Source organism: Lagopus muta, chromosome 1, assembly GCF_023343835.1.
Source record: "Lagopus muta isolate bLagMut1 chromosome 1, bLagMut1 primary, whole genome shotgun sequence".
Taxonomy (NCBI): Eukaryota; Metazoa; Chordata; class Aves; order Galliformes; family Phasianidae; genus Lagopus; species Lagopus muta.
The window spans coordinates 142,700,282-142,714,559 of NC_064433.1; the positions used below are offsets into that span (position 1 = coordinate 142,700,282).

Sequence of the window (14,278 nt, forward strand, 5' to 3'; positions counted from 1 at the left end):
CCCCCTAAGCACAACTCCCAGCCCACCCTGTCTACCTGACAAGTGACAGCCCAATCTGATTAAATGCTTGCAAGGGAGGGGACTTGTGGGCCTCCATGACAGGCCAAAAGTGATCACCATGGAGATACATAATTACAGCTGTCAACGCGTCTACTGTCCTGCTGGCATCAATTTGATTGCTCCCAGCAATAATGATAGACAAAGCTTAGTGTGCACTCTCCTGCACCCAATCACTTTATCTATTCCGTGGTCCATTTAGCTGACATGCAACATTCGCACAAGCAAATAACAGCAGTAAGCAGAACATTTAAGGCATTTTAATTGTTTTTTCTTTGTATGGATGGCTCACAAGCGCAAATGTTATTACATAAAACTCCTGCTGCAGCATTAATTGAAGAAAGATTTGGTGGGACAAAGACCGTAGGGGGTATAGTTTGTCCATTATCACTTGTACTTTCAACAGGTCTCACGTTTGGAAAATTGCAAATTGCAAAAACTTGCAAGGGCAAAATGTTTGACATCCTGTTAGCTATTACAACATGGTGAAAACTTCCAACAACTGCTGGAGTATTCATTATAAATTCTTATTAAATACACTCTGTTTCATTTAAAAAAAGAAGTTTAGATACATCCAATGATACCTTTTCCCTTCATCTCGTCTTTAAGATCACATAATGCTTGTTAGATCTTTACAATTTTTTTTCTGCTTCCAGGCTTTGAACACAGCATGAAGCCTTAAAGACCAGAAAGGGTCAGGTCCCCTCAGAAAGTACATGGGCAAAAACAATTTAAGAAGCGAAATAAATCATATATCCAATAACATCTCCACATTTAAGATTTCTCCTGTAATCTTCCACTATTTTCCGTGCAAGCAATCAGACTGAATAATCGTATTCACAGATGGTACAGCCTTGCAATTCCACTGATAGTGTCATCTATATATGCACTTATGACTTAGTGTCCTTTGATTTTACAGAAAAGCAGTACCCTTGTTCTTTTCAAGTATCAGAAAACACAGTTTATTACACAGCTATTCCGTATATTTAGATAGCATCCTGAAAAATGTAATAATCTGTATATAATAAACTGAAGCAAATTTGCTTTTCAAAGTCTGTAATGCTAAGCAGAAAGCACTGACAGTTTCTCACTGATGTCTTCAGTTCTGGTAGTCACAGAGTTGACTCCGCATTTGACTCAACGTTGAACTGTCTTGCTATTTTCACTTAAGCTGTGTTTGAAAAACTGAAGCTCAAAGTTGCAGAACATAATTAAATATTTCAATACAATTTCATACATTGATTTCCTGTGATTCCCAATCTGAGTACATCTGAAAGCCAGCTTGGAATCATACACTTTCAAAGTCATTTTCAAGAAGCACAAGTAAGTATTGCCATGATCCTCTCCCCTCCACCTCCTCCCCCCCAACCCCAAATGCTAAAAACAGATCCTAATTTAAAAAGCTCCCGAGTACTTATATCCCTTGTCTATAAAAATGAGATCTTTAACACTCAGTACCTATGAAAATCAGAACCAAGTTACTTACACTTGGCACATGCAATGGCTCCTGATACTGAGATAATTTACCAATGGATGGAAGGCCAAAAGATTTGTAGGGGTCCTGAAATAAAATTCAACATGAGAATGCATTAAGCTTTTACAGATGTGGAGAAAATAATATTAAATAGCTTGAAGTCTAACAGAAACCACTGTTGGAATACCTTTGTTTTCCTCCCCGGAATTACTTGAACTACCCTTCTTCAAACTACCCACGTGACACAAAATAAAGAAGTGCAAGCATATAAATTCTCTTGCACTGCAGTCAAAATAGCAGGAAAAAAAAGTGCTCTGCATATAGCTATAGTACCACCAAAACCTTCAAAAACCACATCTTCATTTACTGCGTTGTGCTTTGGAAGAAGGACGGGGAAGTATGCAGAAAAGGAGTGGCATTGAGAAAAAGAAGTTTAAGGAAAAAATTCCAAAGATAAAAAGAGCTGTCAGGAATTCAACTATCATTAGAAATCAAACTGACCTTCACACTTTGGAAACCACCTGCATAATGCAACAATAATATGAATTTATTAAGATAGCAAGTAAGTGTATGGGTTGTAAGAACAACCAATCTCATGACAAAGTATTAAGATCCATTATTTAAATTCCCTCATAATTATAAATATGCTGAACAAAAAAGAAAGCCCAAGCATCAGTTACTCCAGGGTGAATTCATACTCAGATGAGCTTCCAGGCCAATGACATGACAAATACTGATCCTTTATCAAAATAGTTCACATAATTTTTAAGCAGTAGAGCAAGTTGAAGATTATGGGTATGTCACAAAGAAAAAAATTTTTAAAAGCTCAGGGCCATAAATCAACAATAGTTACATAAGGAGAAAAGAATATCTCAGGAGGTTGAATTATATTCAGTTATATTATATACAGTTCTCTAAGAAGTTCTTAAAACAAAATGAAAGAAGCTGAGTGCCATTTTTCAGTGAGCTTATCTTGATTTGAATACCATGAATTGTCCTAAACATGCTTCATAAGGTATTTTATATTTTAGAAAGCTTTTTTAAGATGAGAGAGACAGTTTTTCCTATGAAGAACTGTGATTTCAGCAGATATAACTTGCTTCTTCAATAACCCACTAAAATGTTTTGGAACAACAACAAACACTCCTTAAACTACTGAATTATTTCAATGGTCATTATAGTTTTAACTATATATTTGGAAATACTAGTTGACTGTACCAAACAATACAAATTCTGCATTATTAATTGTGAACAGAATATACAGCAAATGTTCTCCAAAGCAAACCTTAGCTATCATTTGCCATTTTTTATTTTGATTTTTTGAAAGAAAAAAAAAAAAAAGTATGTAAAAATACACACCACATTTTGAATTAAGAAATAAAAACTCTAGAAACGCTCATTAACCATTTGTGTTGCATACTCTGAATCACACCTTTCATATGACAATCCTTGACTTCACCTTGGTCTCTATCCCCACCTGGTTATTACCACTCTGCAATTCTACCACCTACCCTCCTCCCCATTACCACTCATTTACCTCAGCATAAACTCGACATTCAACCGCCCAGCCGTTGATGGGAATATCAGCTTGTTTGTGCCTGAGAGGGTAACCCTTAGCAACACGGATCATTTCTTGGACCAAGTCCAGGCCGGTAATGCATTCTGTGACGGGATGTTCAACCTGCAAGGTCAAGAACTGTCAGTCAGTAGGTAACAAAAACAACCAAAGAAATCCCTCTCCATAAGCAAACGCATAAACAAGAAATTGGACCAGGCAAGGAACACATTCCCATCTTGGTCTTTCCATCTCCCAAAAAACACGTATTTGACTAGTTCCCTGCAACCTACTTTGCAGAGAAATGACAAAAAATAAAATAATTACTAGATTACAGATCTAGGGGAAACACACTTATGAGGGCTTTTTCATTTATTTCACAAACTCAAAGAGCCACATGATGATAAGGTAGTTGGTTGGTTTTTTTTTTTCAAAGCTTTTCCTGTTCAATTTTGTTTTGAAAAGACCAGCACATTAGACCCAAATATATTTTAGCTGAGAATCTCAAAGAAGCTGATAATCAACCCATTCTGCTACACTTAACACGGCACGTCCAGGAGCTGCTTACAATTTGCCATAGAACTCGCCTACCCTAAATCTCACCCATTCGCCTGCTTTCACTAACCTGTCCTGACAAGCAACCAGATTAGCGTAATCTTACATCAGCGCAGTGTAGCAGAAATGAGCAGATGGATCCTTCAATTTTTTTCCCCCTCCAGACTTATCTGTTTAGTGCTTAGCATGCACAATAGCTGGGCTGGACCAACAGAGTCACTCTGTTCTCTCAGCAAATTGCTGCTAACGGCTTTGGATGATGCTGCCATGGGAATACCCGTCGCTCACGCTAAACAACGCATGTGCGTACAAGCATGCACACGTGAACGCACATGCATGCACACACCTCCTTTTAAACGTGAATGGATAGGAATGAATACATTATCATGAAAAAAATCTTTAAACACCATATTTGTGGTGTTCAAGAAATGTTTGGATGCTGTACAGAGGGACATGGCTTAGTGGAGAATACGGGTGGTAGGTGGACGGATGGACTGGATGATCTTGGAAGTCTTTTCCAACCTTGGTGAGTCTGTGATTCTATGTACAGTTCAAAAAAAATTTAAAATCAAAGCAGCAACAGAGTGCAGGGCACACCAGATAGATACTGTAACTCATGCTATAAGCACGTTCTTCATACTTTAAGATTTAAGACTTTCCACGTAAAAATTCTGACCTGCTATTTTTGTTGTGAAATGGTATTCCAAGAGCCTTCAGAAAAGCCCCATCTGGAATACTGTGTTCAGGTCTGGAGACCCCAGAGGAGAGGCACGAAGATGATCAGGGGGCTGGAGTACCTCCCCTACAAATACAGGCTGAGGGAGCTGGGCTTGCTCAGCCTGAAGAAAAGAAGGCTGCGGGGTGACCTCATTGCAGCCCTTCAGTAACTAAAGGGAGCCTACAAACAGGAGGGGAATCAACTCTTTGAAAGGGTTGATAACAGCAGGACAAGGGGAAATGGTTTTAAGTTGAAGGAGGGAAGATTTAGGTTGGATGTCAGGGGGAAGTTCTTTACAGAGAGAGTGGCGAGGTGCTGGAACAGGCTGCACAGAGAGGTTGTGGACGCCCCGTTCATCCCTGGAGGTGTTCAAGGCAGGTTGGATGGGGCCCTGGGCAGCCTGTCTAGTATTAAATGGGGAGGTTGGTGGCCCTGCATGTGGCAGGGGGGTTGGAGGTTAATGATCTTTGGGGTCCCTTCCAACCCTGGCCATTCTGTGATTCTGTGATTGTGTGAAAATGCACTTCACAGTAGTTTCTCTATCATGTGATGCAATACTGCATACACTCTGAGACACAGAAAAAGGTCAGTGAACAAACCACATGTCTTTCTTCCTTCAAGTACACTGGTATAAGGAAAATATTTAGTCATTATAATAATTCGTGACTAATCGGAACAAGTAGATGCTTTGGTCTTTATGAAAAAGGCCTTGTAAAGATAAACAGATGGCATCCATAATTAGCCCTGTGTGTGCTGTGAGTTTGTTTAGAATTTCAACATTTTAAGACGTTTTGACATAATTTTAATGACAAATCATCACTGAAACAGTGACTTATTCTTTGAAGGATAAAAGTAACATTGAAGTAGGAATCTGATTATACAGTTTGAGGGTGAGCGTTTGGGATTCAAACTTGATTCTACCTAACACAATACTCTCCAGCACGAGAAACTTAATAACAACATTTGGTGAATCTGTGAAACACCTCTATGTCTACCCTGCAGTGCTAAATTGAAGCAATTCAATTTCTATTAAAACTGAGTTTTAATACAAAGTTACTCACCACATATGCATAATTTGAAGAACAGAACTTACTCTCTTACCTTGGAAATTAAGTTTTAAAAAATTACCTCAGAGTTCACAAAACCTCTGGAATTCTAATGTCAAACATAATTAAAATACAATGCTTCTTTTCTACAAAGACATTTATCTGCATTATTCAGCTATACTGTCATTTTTCTTGGATTACAATTGGCATTCCAGATTCAATAGCTTCATTGTTGTTTTCAGCTTTATTGCTGATGATCAAAATAGGACGGAATGTTTCTGGAAAGAAAAATATTTGTGTTGTTTGGTTCTTATGACTCACAAACATTTATTTAATCTCTTCTTCAATAAGGATCTTTGACTTGGTCAATATTTTCCTCTGTTTCTTCAAAATACTCCCTTTGTGTCCGCACAGAAAACAGCATTCAGAAAATATGACAAGCAAAATTTTTTGAGGTCTTTTTGAGGGTGGAGAGAAGTTGTTCTCCTTTCTTACAGGGCCGTTCTTAGGACTAATGCTGTTTAGGGATAATGTAGACAGAATCAACCATATCACAAATTTGGTGGTACAAGACGTATTTAAAATGCTTTTCAATATACATTAAGGCCAACAGATCACCTAGATGAAGTAGAAAATAATTTTAACCTTGAAACGTTAGTTGACTTTTTTGTAACTTTAATCTTTCACTGAGGTGCTCAGCTCAAATTGCATTTTTAGCATTTGCAGTTTTCTTTCAGCATGGGTAGGGAGGGAAGGAGAGAGTCAGTATTTTTAGCATTGTACAGAATACTCTGGTTTATAGCACAAAAGGACATTAAAAAAGCAGTAATGCCAAATCCTGGCTCAACAAGCCCCCTGCAAGGTTCTGGAGGTCCAAGAATCCTCCCACACAGAGATACTTGCAGGATCTGAAATTAAAGCTCTTAGTGTTATAAAAGGCAAGGAAGGATGGGGGTAGAAGAAGTAAAGAAATTAGATCACTCTTTTCCCAAAACATAAAACAAAGACCTCATCGTTCCCTGATTAGGAAAGTTCTAGAATGATCACTGCAGTTATTTAGCCAAGGTAACCATTGTATCCACTTTTCAATCACTATCAGAAATTAGGCTTTAAATGTTTTCCTCTCTCATTTTTCAGTCTCCTACTTTAGGTGCCATTCTTGCTCAGCTTGCCTACTTTATTTTCTCCTATTAATTTTATTTTATGTCTCTTCTCCAACAACATTCACTGCCATTTTATGGATGTTAAATCAACAATTACTTTTTTAAAGAGATGCATGTAAGTATGCTCCTAACCAGAGCTGAATCACACTCAACAGACTCTTTTAGCTGTGTGTCATGCTCAGCTTTCATAGTCTGCTGAGCCAAGGTCTTGCCTGTGCAACCTTAGTCATTAAGGTAAGAACTGATGGTGTTATGGCTGTGTGATAGTGGGTAAATTCACACATTATCTCTGTCCTTATCACAAAGGGCAAAACCAGACATGTCTGCAATAAGCAATCTACAGATCATAGCTACATCAAAGCAGTTTTCCCTATTAGCAACACAACAAGGAGAAAAATTGATCAGTGATAACTCTCAATGCAGTTATCTGCAATTTTTTGCAAGTATTGCCTTCACTAGCAATTCTTTTACATATGCCAACTGCAGTCACAAACATGCATAGCAAGAAGTTGCTATCTAAGCACCCGTAAGCAAGGTCTACAGCTCAAAAAATCTCCTATTCCCACCTTTTCTGTGATCCACATAGATACAGTTCTCTGAAGAATGTCATTTTTTGTTCCTGCTCCTAAATCCATACAGCCATAACTTATGGCAAGCAACATCCATAGGGGGGTAAAGGGAGTATTTCTCTTCACACGGAACATGCTCTTCTTCAGACACCTCACAGCAATCCCTTCCCTGTAAGCACAAGTGGTTTTGTTTCCCTCATCACCCAGTTCATACACCATGAGGTACTGGCAGCACTGGTGACAAAGTCTGTCAGAAAATAATAATGAAATCCCTGTTTATAGATATTGAAATAGGTGCAAAAAAGCTAGGGGAACCTGTCAACATGGCAGTGCAACTAGCAACAGTTCCCAGAACAGTATGGAAATGCTGCTAATTCTTGCCCTATTCTGTGACTGCAAACAGTCTTAAAGCTTTACCATGCTGGGGTTCATCCACAGCTACAAAAACAATCATGTAATGCTTACAAACGGTTCAAGCTAAGAGGTAAGTTAGCAGTGGCTATTCCGCTTACATTCAGGGGAATACTTTCAGAATACAATTTTTTTCTCACAACCAGTAAGGTACTCAGGTCTAATAGCAAACCCTTAGGGGTATTCTCACAGGCTGCACTCTTGCTCCTGCATGCACAAGGAATCAGTTTACTCGCACATCAGTTGGAGCACTCAAACAGACCACAGAGGCCAAGAAAATCCAAGTTTCAGTAGGCTTAAATCTACTGCTCATGCCATCTCTATCTCACTACTGAAAGCCTCTGGATGGTATCATATGCTCCTTTACATTCAAATAAATAATCTAAAAGCTAACTTTCAACATTCACCATTTTCCAGGAAACGTGATTCACCTGGAAAACCCAGGGGCTTTTCTTCTGCTCCAAATCCAGTATCAATTAACCCAAACCCAGTAACTTACAGATGCTCCTCAGCCCCTGTTATTTCAGCAAGCCTCTTTTCTATTTTGGAAAAGTGAACAGCCACAGAGGTGCACACACGTTCTGCTATTCAGGCATGCCAGCTTTCTGACTGCTATGAACAAGAGCACTCTGGGGTCACATCATCTTTCTGCAAAATAGTTCCTCCACAGTAGTTCACAACAGCACACGCATGTGGGAATTTCAGGCACATGCTAAGAAAAACAGATTTTCAGAAAGGCTGCTGAAGAACCGACAAGGTTTAGTTCGATGAAAACATTGAATGGAAAGCAAACAGAAATGCATGACAGGAGAAGTCACACGTTGCCATTTTGTATAAACAGAATATAATATGCATTGCTGTTTACATTTCTGATTGATCACTATTTGATCAAAGAAACAAGCACAACCAGAACTACAAAATCATCAACTGAAATCCTCAGGAAGACTTCTTCTATTGTTTTCTGAGTTGCAGCAATAAAAAATAATGCACAGTTATTTGGTACTAAGTGTTTTGGTTTGTTAGTTTTTGTTCTTTTGATGTTTTTCTTTTATAGCAGTATAAGCTGTGGAAAAAAAAAAATGTATTTCTTCACACAAAATTATCTTCCAGTAATCACAGATTCACTTTTGGCAATTTTCGTTTTACAAGTGTTTGTTTCTTCACTGCACTGGACAGATGCAGGTAAGAAATAATTTATATAGCCTACGAATACCGACTGCCTTTTCTGGGTTCTCAACAACACACACTTGATATCATCAACAGGTTATTTAGCTTGCAGTTCCAACATTGCTTTCTGAAGAACTCTTGAAATTCACTATTTCTACACAACTCCTTTCCACTTCAAGCTCCATCTAAGAAAACAAAGAAACTTGCTCCCAACAAAACAGTCTTACACTTTCTTTATGAGAGATGCTATCTCTGCTTTCACTATACTTAGCTGTAGCATTAAAGGGCTCTCCAAGTACTTAGTTCACGATGGGTCTTGTCACAATGCAGCCATTCTTGCATTTTCTTTACACTAAATTCACCAAAGGAAAGAAACTAATGTATCATTTGAAAAGAGCTCTTTCTCTCCTCTACTTGTAAAAAAATGGAGCTTCCTTTCTCTCTACTTTTTTAATAGTATTCTGCGATAGCTACCTCGGAGGGTTGTCTCTAAGATATCACTCCATGCCCTGGCAGCACTGTTAATGGCATCTTTCAGATTCAATGACTTAGACAAACAATGTCGGTCTCTTCTGTCAACAACAATTAGCAATGCTTTTCTGTAGTTCTTTTGGAAAGCCTGAAAAGCAGACAACCAGTAGCTACATAATGGAAGTTGCATTAGGAGGCAAGAATGTGGCAAAAATCTGGTTAACTGTTGTCGGCTGACCCTCTTGTGTGAAGAAGTGTTGTTTGGCAGCAAAATCACCTTTTCTTTCGGTTCTAAAAATGGCCATGAACAGCTGGTATAAACTGTGTGCAGAATGGATTCTGGTGGGCTTAGGGGATTGGTAATGGGATAAGAGACCTTTCACCTTTAGGTCAGTAGTTCAAATTCAGCCCAGGTTAGCAGCAATTGAAAGTCTTTACCATCTGACACTGTTCGTTAGCCTATTTAAAATGACTGAAGCAAAGTGTCACAGTAAAACAAGATTCCAGTATTAAGAAATATGAAGAGCCTCAGCAAACGGCAGAAACAGTCACTTGAGACTTAACTTTGAAATCCCTCCATTCAGACTTTGTAGAAATCTACTCCCCGAACCGCTGACAGCCCCTTTCACTGCTGCCGTCCTCCTTCCCACCTATCACAATTCCTCCTCCAGACAGTTACGCATGCAAGGACAACAAAACCACCTCTTGCCATCCCATGAGTCTGCTATGGATACTCAAGTCCCCTCCTCGCCATGGTTTGCTCTGGCAATCCCGACTGAGCTCATCACTTTGCTATTTACATTTTGCTACTTCTGCTTCCACAGTGCAGCTGCAATGTTTTCCAGTGCTTCCCTCCTTCACTGAGCAAACATGTGGCAGGTGCTGCCTAATAATGGGCAATAGAATACAGATGCCGTTATGAGACTGGCTGAAGTAAGAATTAACATCACTGGAACCCCAAACCAATAGGATTTCTATGTATTTCAACCATGCTTTTTGTATTTTAATAAGGAGAAAGAGATGAAGAGGAAGGTAGAAAGGGACAGAACTGTTGCATGTATAATTCTTCCTCTGTTTTCTAAAACAGCTTGTACAGCAAATACTGTGAAAACTCTTGAATACCACATTTTCCAGGTGACACTGAAGTCTAATGGAAGCATTAGAACTTATTAACAAAAGTCACAGCACAGTGATAACTTACTGACGTATGGAAATTTATTTGCCTTATGCCTTGGAAGCAAGTTACTTAAAAAGAACATTTACATTAAGCAGCAAAATACAACTGTAAAATAAAACACAGACATGACATTTGTTTCCAATAAACCTCTTAGAAACACACCAATAGAATATTCTACAAAAGTAGAATTTATTCCCTAAAAGGTAGTGATATTCAAACTGTCACAAGGAGAAAACACATTGCTGTTCAAACTACAGTGTCTCGCAACTTCGTTGGGCTGAACTGAATAGATCATATTCAGACGATGCAATTCATCTTTTCAGTAAGACCCTAAGCAAACTTAGTTGTGTTTTGAGGAGGAAGGGAGTGCTCGCTTGTCATTTTAAATCATTCAACACATGAAGGAGGCAGAAGACTGGGAGCAGATCTGAGAAACAGACGTACAAACTGTACTTAGAGTAACTGTACTCTTCATACCCGTCATTGTAGTTGTCTCAGCTTTTCTCAAGCCAAGAGATGCCTCTCATTTCAAGGTACTACAATCATTTGATACTTTCCCTTTGCTGTCACCAATTGATTCCCTTTTAAGAAGCTTAGTCACACTGCACACCCGTACCTTAACAGATATTCTTTACTTACAGACTGCAGACTCTTCATATCAAGTCAAAAAAGGAAAACACTTATATTCTGTTTTTCATTGGAAAACAAAACGTCTGGTGAAAACCAGTACTTCTGAATGTAGTTTGATACAAAGGCTTTGACACAATTTGGAAGTTAGGGGCCAGTAACTTTTATTTCAAAGCTCTTGTTTAGCTACTTTGGATTATGACTGCCTTTTATTAGACTGATGACAACTAGGTAACATAAAGCACACCACAGCATGAGCAGCTATAAAGCATCAGATATTCAACATCTGGTCTGCCTCAACAATTTAGCAGTGGTAGCTGCCTAAAAACCACTCCAAAAGTGCACTAAATGACAGCATACAGGAAGTTCCCTTGTAGCTGGCAGAGCAGACATTTCTACACTTTCTTGTGAAAAGGGAAAATAACAAGTTTTGCTATTCAATTATCCAATCTTGCGGCTCATCAGCTAGCTTTTGAAAGATGGCAGAAAAGCAAGTAACGAAAAGTGCATAGCCATTAGCAGAGAATAAGCCATTCTACCTGAATGATTAAAACATCTGTAAAAGATTTACATAACATACAAGAGACAATGAAGCTGATTCACAAGTTGTTTTTTATTACTTTCCAATCTCACACTGCAGCAACAACTCACACAAAGATTACATAAAATAATAACTTCCTCTGAGGTGCTTTTATTCTTTGCTTGCAGAACTCTTTAGCAGAAAAGGTATCCTTCCAAAGAGTTCCCCAAAAAGACAGTCAAACAATGACAGTTTCCATTTACTGCAAAATACTCTACAAAACACTTAGAAGACCCCTGACTACACCGAAGAGATGGAGGGGAGAAATTAGCAAGCCTTGTCAAGTGTTGGACATGGTTCAGCTGGCTTTATGCAAGTTTATTCTGAATTCTTTATTCACAGTGATCTGATTAGACATTGCATAAATATTGAAACAGACACAGAAGTTAGCATAATTTAGAAGACACATTCTGATGATGCTGACAGGTATCTGTATCTGTAATGCACACTGACAAAGACCTTAGAAACATGATCGATGGACAAGATGTTTATCATGTAAGGAAGTCCTTCCAATTGTTGAGTACTATTCAGAAACAGGACAAGTGAGTCTCTTAGTCACTGTTCACAGTTGGAAGATGCAAAAGGAAAAGACCAAAGCAACAGAAAGAAATCTGGAGACATTCCTCGTTCTGAAGTTAAATTTGGACAAAAAAAAAAAAAAAAAGCATCATTAGAGTTTCTCTGTTTGGCTCTTATTAGAAGGGAGATGTTAGTTGTGTAACTGTTAATTGAACAGACAGTAAAGCCTGAGACCTGGCAAAAGTGGTAAGAGTTATTGGTAGATTTCTTTAAGGTTTGGAAAGAATGAGTCTAGTATTATAGGGAATTGCCAAACTGCTTAGGCTATATTTCAAAAAATTGTCTTTAAAATCCTGATTTTAAATCCTGAAAGATGGAATCATGGAAGCTTTCTTACTGTGTATGTGGAGATCTCTGCAATTAAGCAAGCTTGAGGCTTGGAACTTCAGTTCTTACCACTACAGATTAAGGCAGGAAGGGAAGAGACACCACAGAAAACAGTTAAGATAGCATCTTAACGAAACAAACTGAAAAGAGAATCAGCTCTAAGCATACTTGATTATTTCCACTTAGGAATTGATGGTCGGTGGTATGTTAAAGCAAGGAAATGGTTTTGGACTTCAGGTGCGTTACACAGAAAACCAAGCATGAATTTTCTTCACAAAGGAGTGTGGAAAGTGTCTGAAAATTATTCTCTCGAGAACTGCAAGCTCAAGATGAGCATAAAGAATATGTTTAAATAGAGAAATTCCTCTTAACCTCTTAATAAATTACACAAAGCAAGTAACAGTTTCTAACAGAATCTAAGATAGAAAGGATTGTGCCTAGAATACAAACTTCTAGCAAAAGTGTAAGTAAATTACAACTGTCATGAGTTGTTCCAAAACCACTGCTACCTGGAAAGGCAAATTTTACCCACAGTCCTCACTTGGGCTCCTTTAATACCCTCACTCCTTCAAACTCCAATCCTACCTTGTTTCTTTACCCAGCCATTATACAAAGTTATTCAAATATGTTAGGATTTCAAGCAACTCTTTACACTCTATCACTGCTTACATGTGCAAGCAGCAGGCTGAATGCCAGAGCCCCGTTATCAGGATCAACTGAGAGGTGACTGTGCAGCTGTCCAGGAAGCAGACAGCCCACTCATTTGCAGTGCATATTGTAACATCTACCACTGGCTCCATGAGATGTTACAAAAAACCTACCCTGTGTTAGCGAAGTTGCATTCCACACACATTTTCAATCACATGCAGATTGCCAGTGTTTTTATTTCTGATATGCACATAGCTTTAGTCACCCTCCCAGAGATACTCAGTAAGTGATCATCAAACAGAAAAGAAACTTGAGGGACCAGGGGGAAAAGCATCAGAGCACAGTGGCTAGTCACTTACTGTGTGCTCACAGTGGCACTTAACAGCGACCTCTTGAAAGGTCCTTAGGTCAAGTGTAACAAAGAGCAAAAAACCCTCTGAATGCCTACTTGAGTGCTCTACAAGGGCTCAAGGCTGCGAAGTCTTGTATACACAGGCTTATTTAAGTGACTGGATCTTTTAAGTTCAGTTGGAAGTGCTCACATCCGTCAACTTAGTTATGTGTAAGTCTTTGCGGGAGCAGACCCCTAAGTATGGAAGGAGGTTATGTTCTGTTTTTTTAAATAACACTTTTCTGAATCTGAAGAGCTGTTTTTCTTACCTGAAGCCTAGTATTCATTTCCAAGAAGTAGAAATTCTTACTGGAGTCCACAAGGAATTCTACTGTTCCAGCAGAGGAATATTTTACTGCTTTGGCAAGAGCTACGGCTTGTTCTCCCATTGCTCTTCGAGTTTCAGGATCTAGAAAAGTGCTACAATACAAAAACAATGCCTTTCTTCAGTTAAAAAAAAAAAAAAAGAATCATTTCATTTTCTGCTTAAACTACCAGTATCATTATTCAATTAATGAAAACACGTTAAAACTGTCAAATGTATGCCTTTACGTTTATACTGCTCCTAAACAGATACACTACATACCCACAATTAACCACTAATGTACCAGAGGTTAAGGATAAATAACAATATTCTCTAAAATATATTCTTTAATATTTTATAACACAAAGGTCTATAAAAGTTCAAGTTAAATGAAAACAAATACATATAAATGCATGCCATTTTAGAAGGCATATCTATTTTCATGAAAATTGTAACTAA

The 14,278-nt window shown here is 38.4% G+C and overlaps 1 protein-coding gene across 1 annotated transcript in view; it reads right to left on the bottom strand.

The window, feature by feature from the left end:
• Nucleotides 1–14,278, bottom strand: part of PCCA (propionyl-CoA carboxylase subunit alpha) — a 265,701-nt gene that overhangs the window by 144,701 nt on the left and 106,722 nt on the right. Inside the window, exons 12-14 of the mRNA XM_048933195.1 lie at nucleotides 13,785–13,935; nucleotides 3,069–3,212; nucleotides 1,544–1,618 (exon numbers count right to left, since the gene is read on the bottom strand). Of these exons, the coding sequence (XP_048789152.1) occupies nucleotides 1,544–1,618; nucleotides 3,069–3,212; nucleotides 13,785–13,935 (370 nt within the window). The remainder of the gene's footprint in view (nucleotides 1–1,543; nucleotides 1,619–3,068; nucleotides 3,213–13,784; nucleotides 13,936–14,278) is intronic.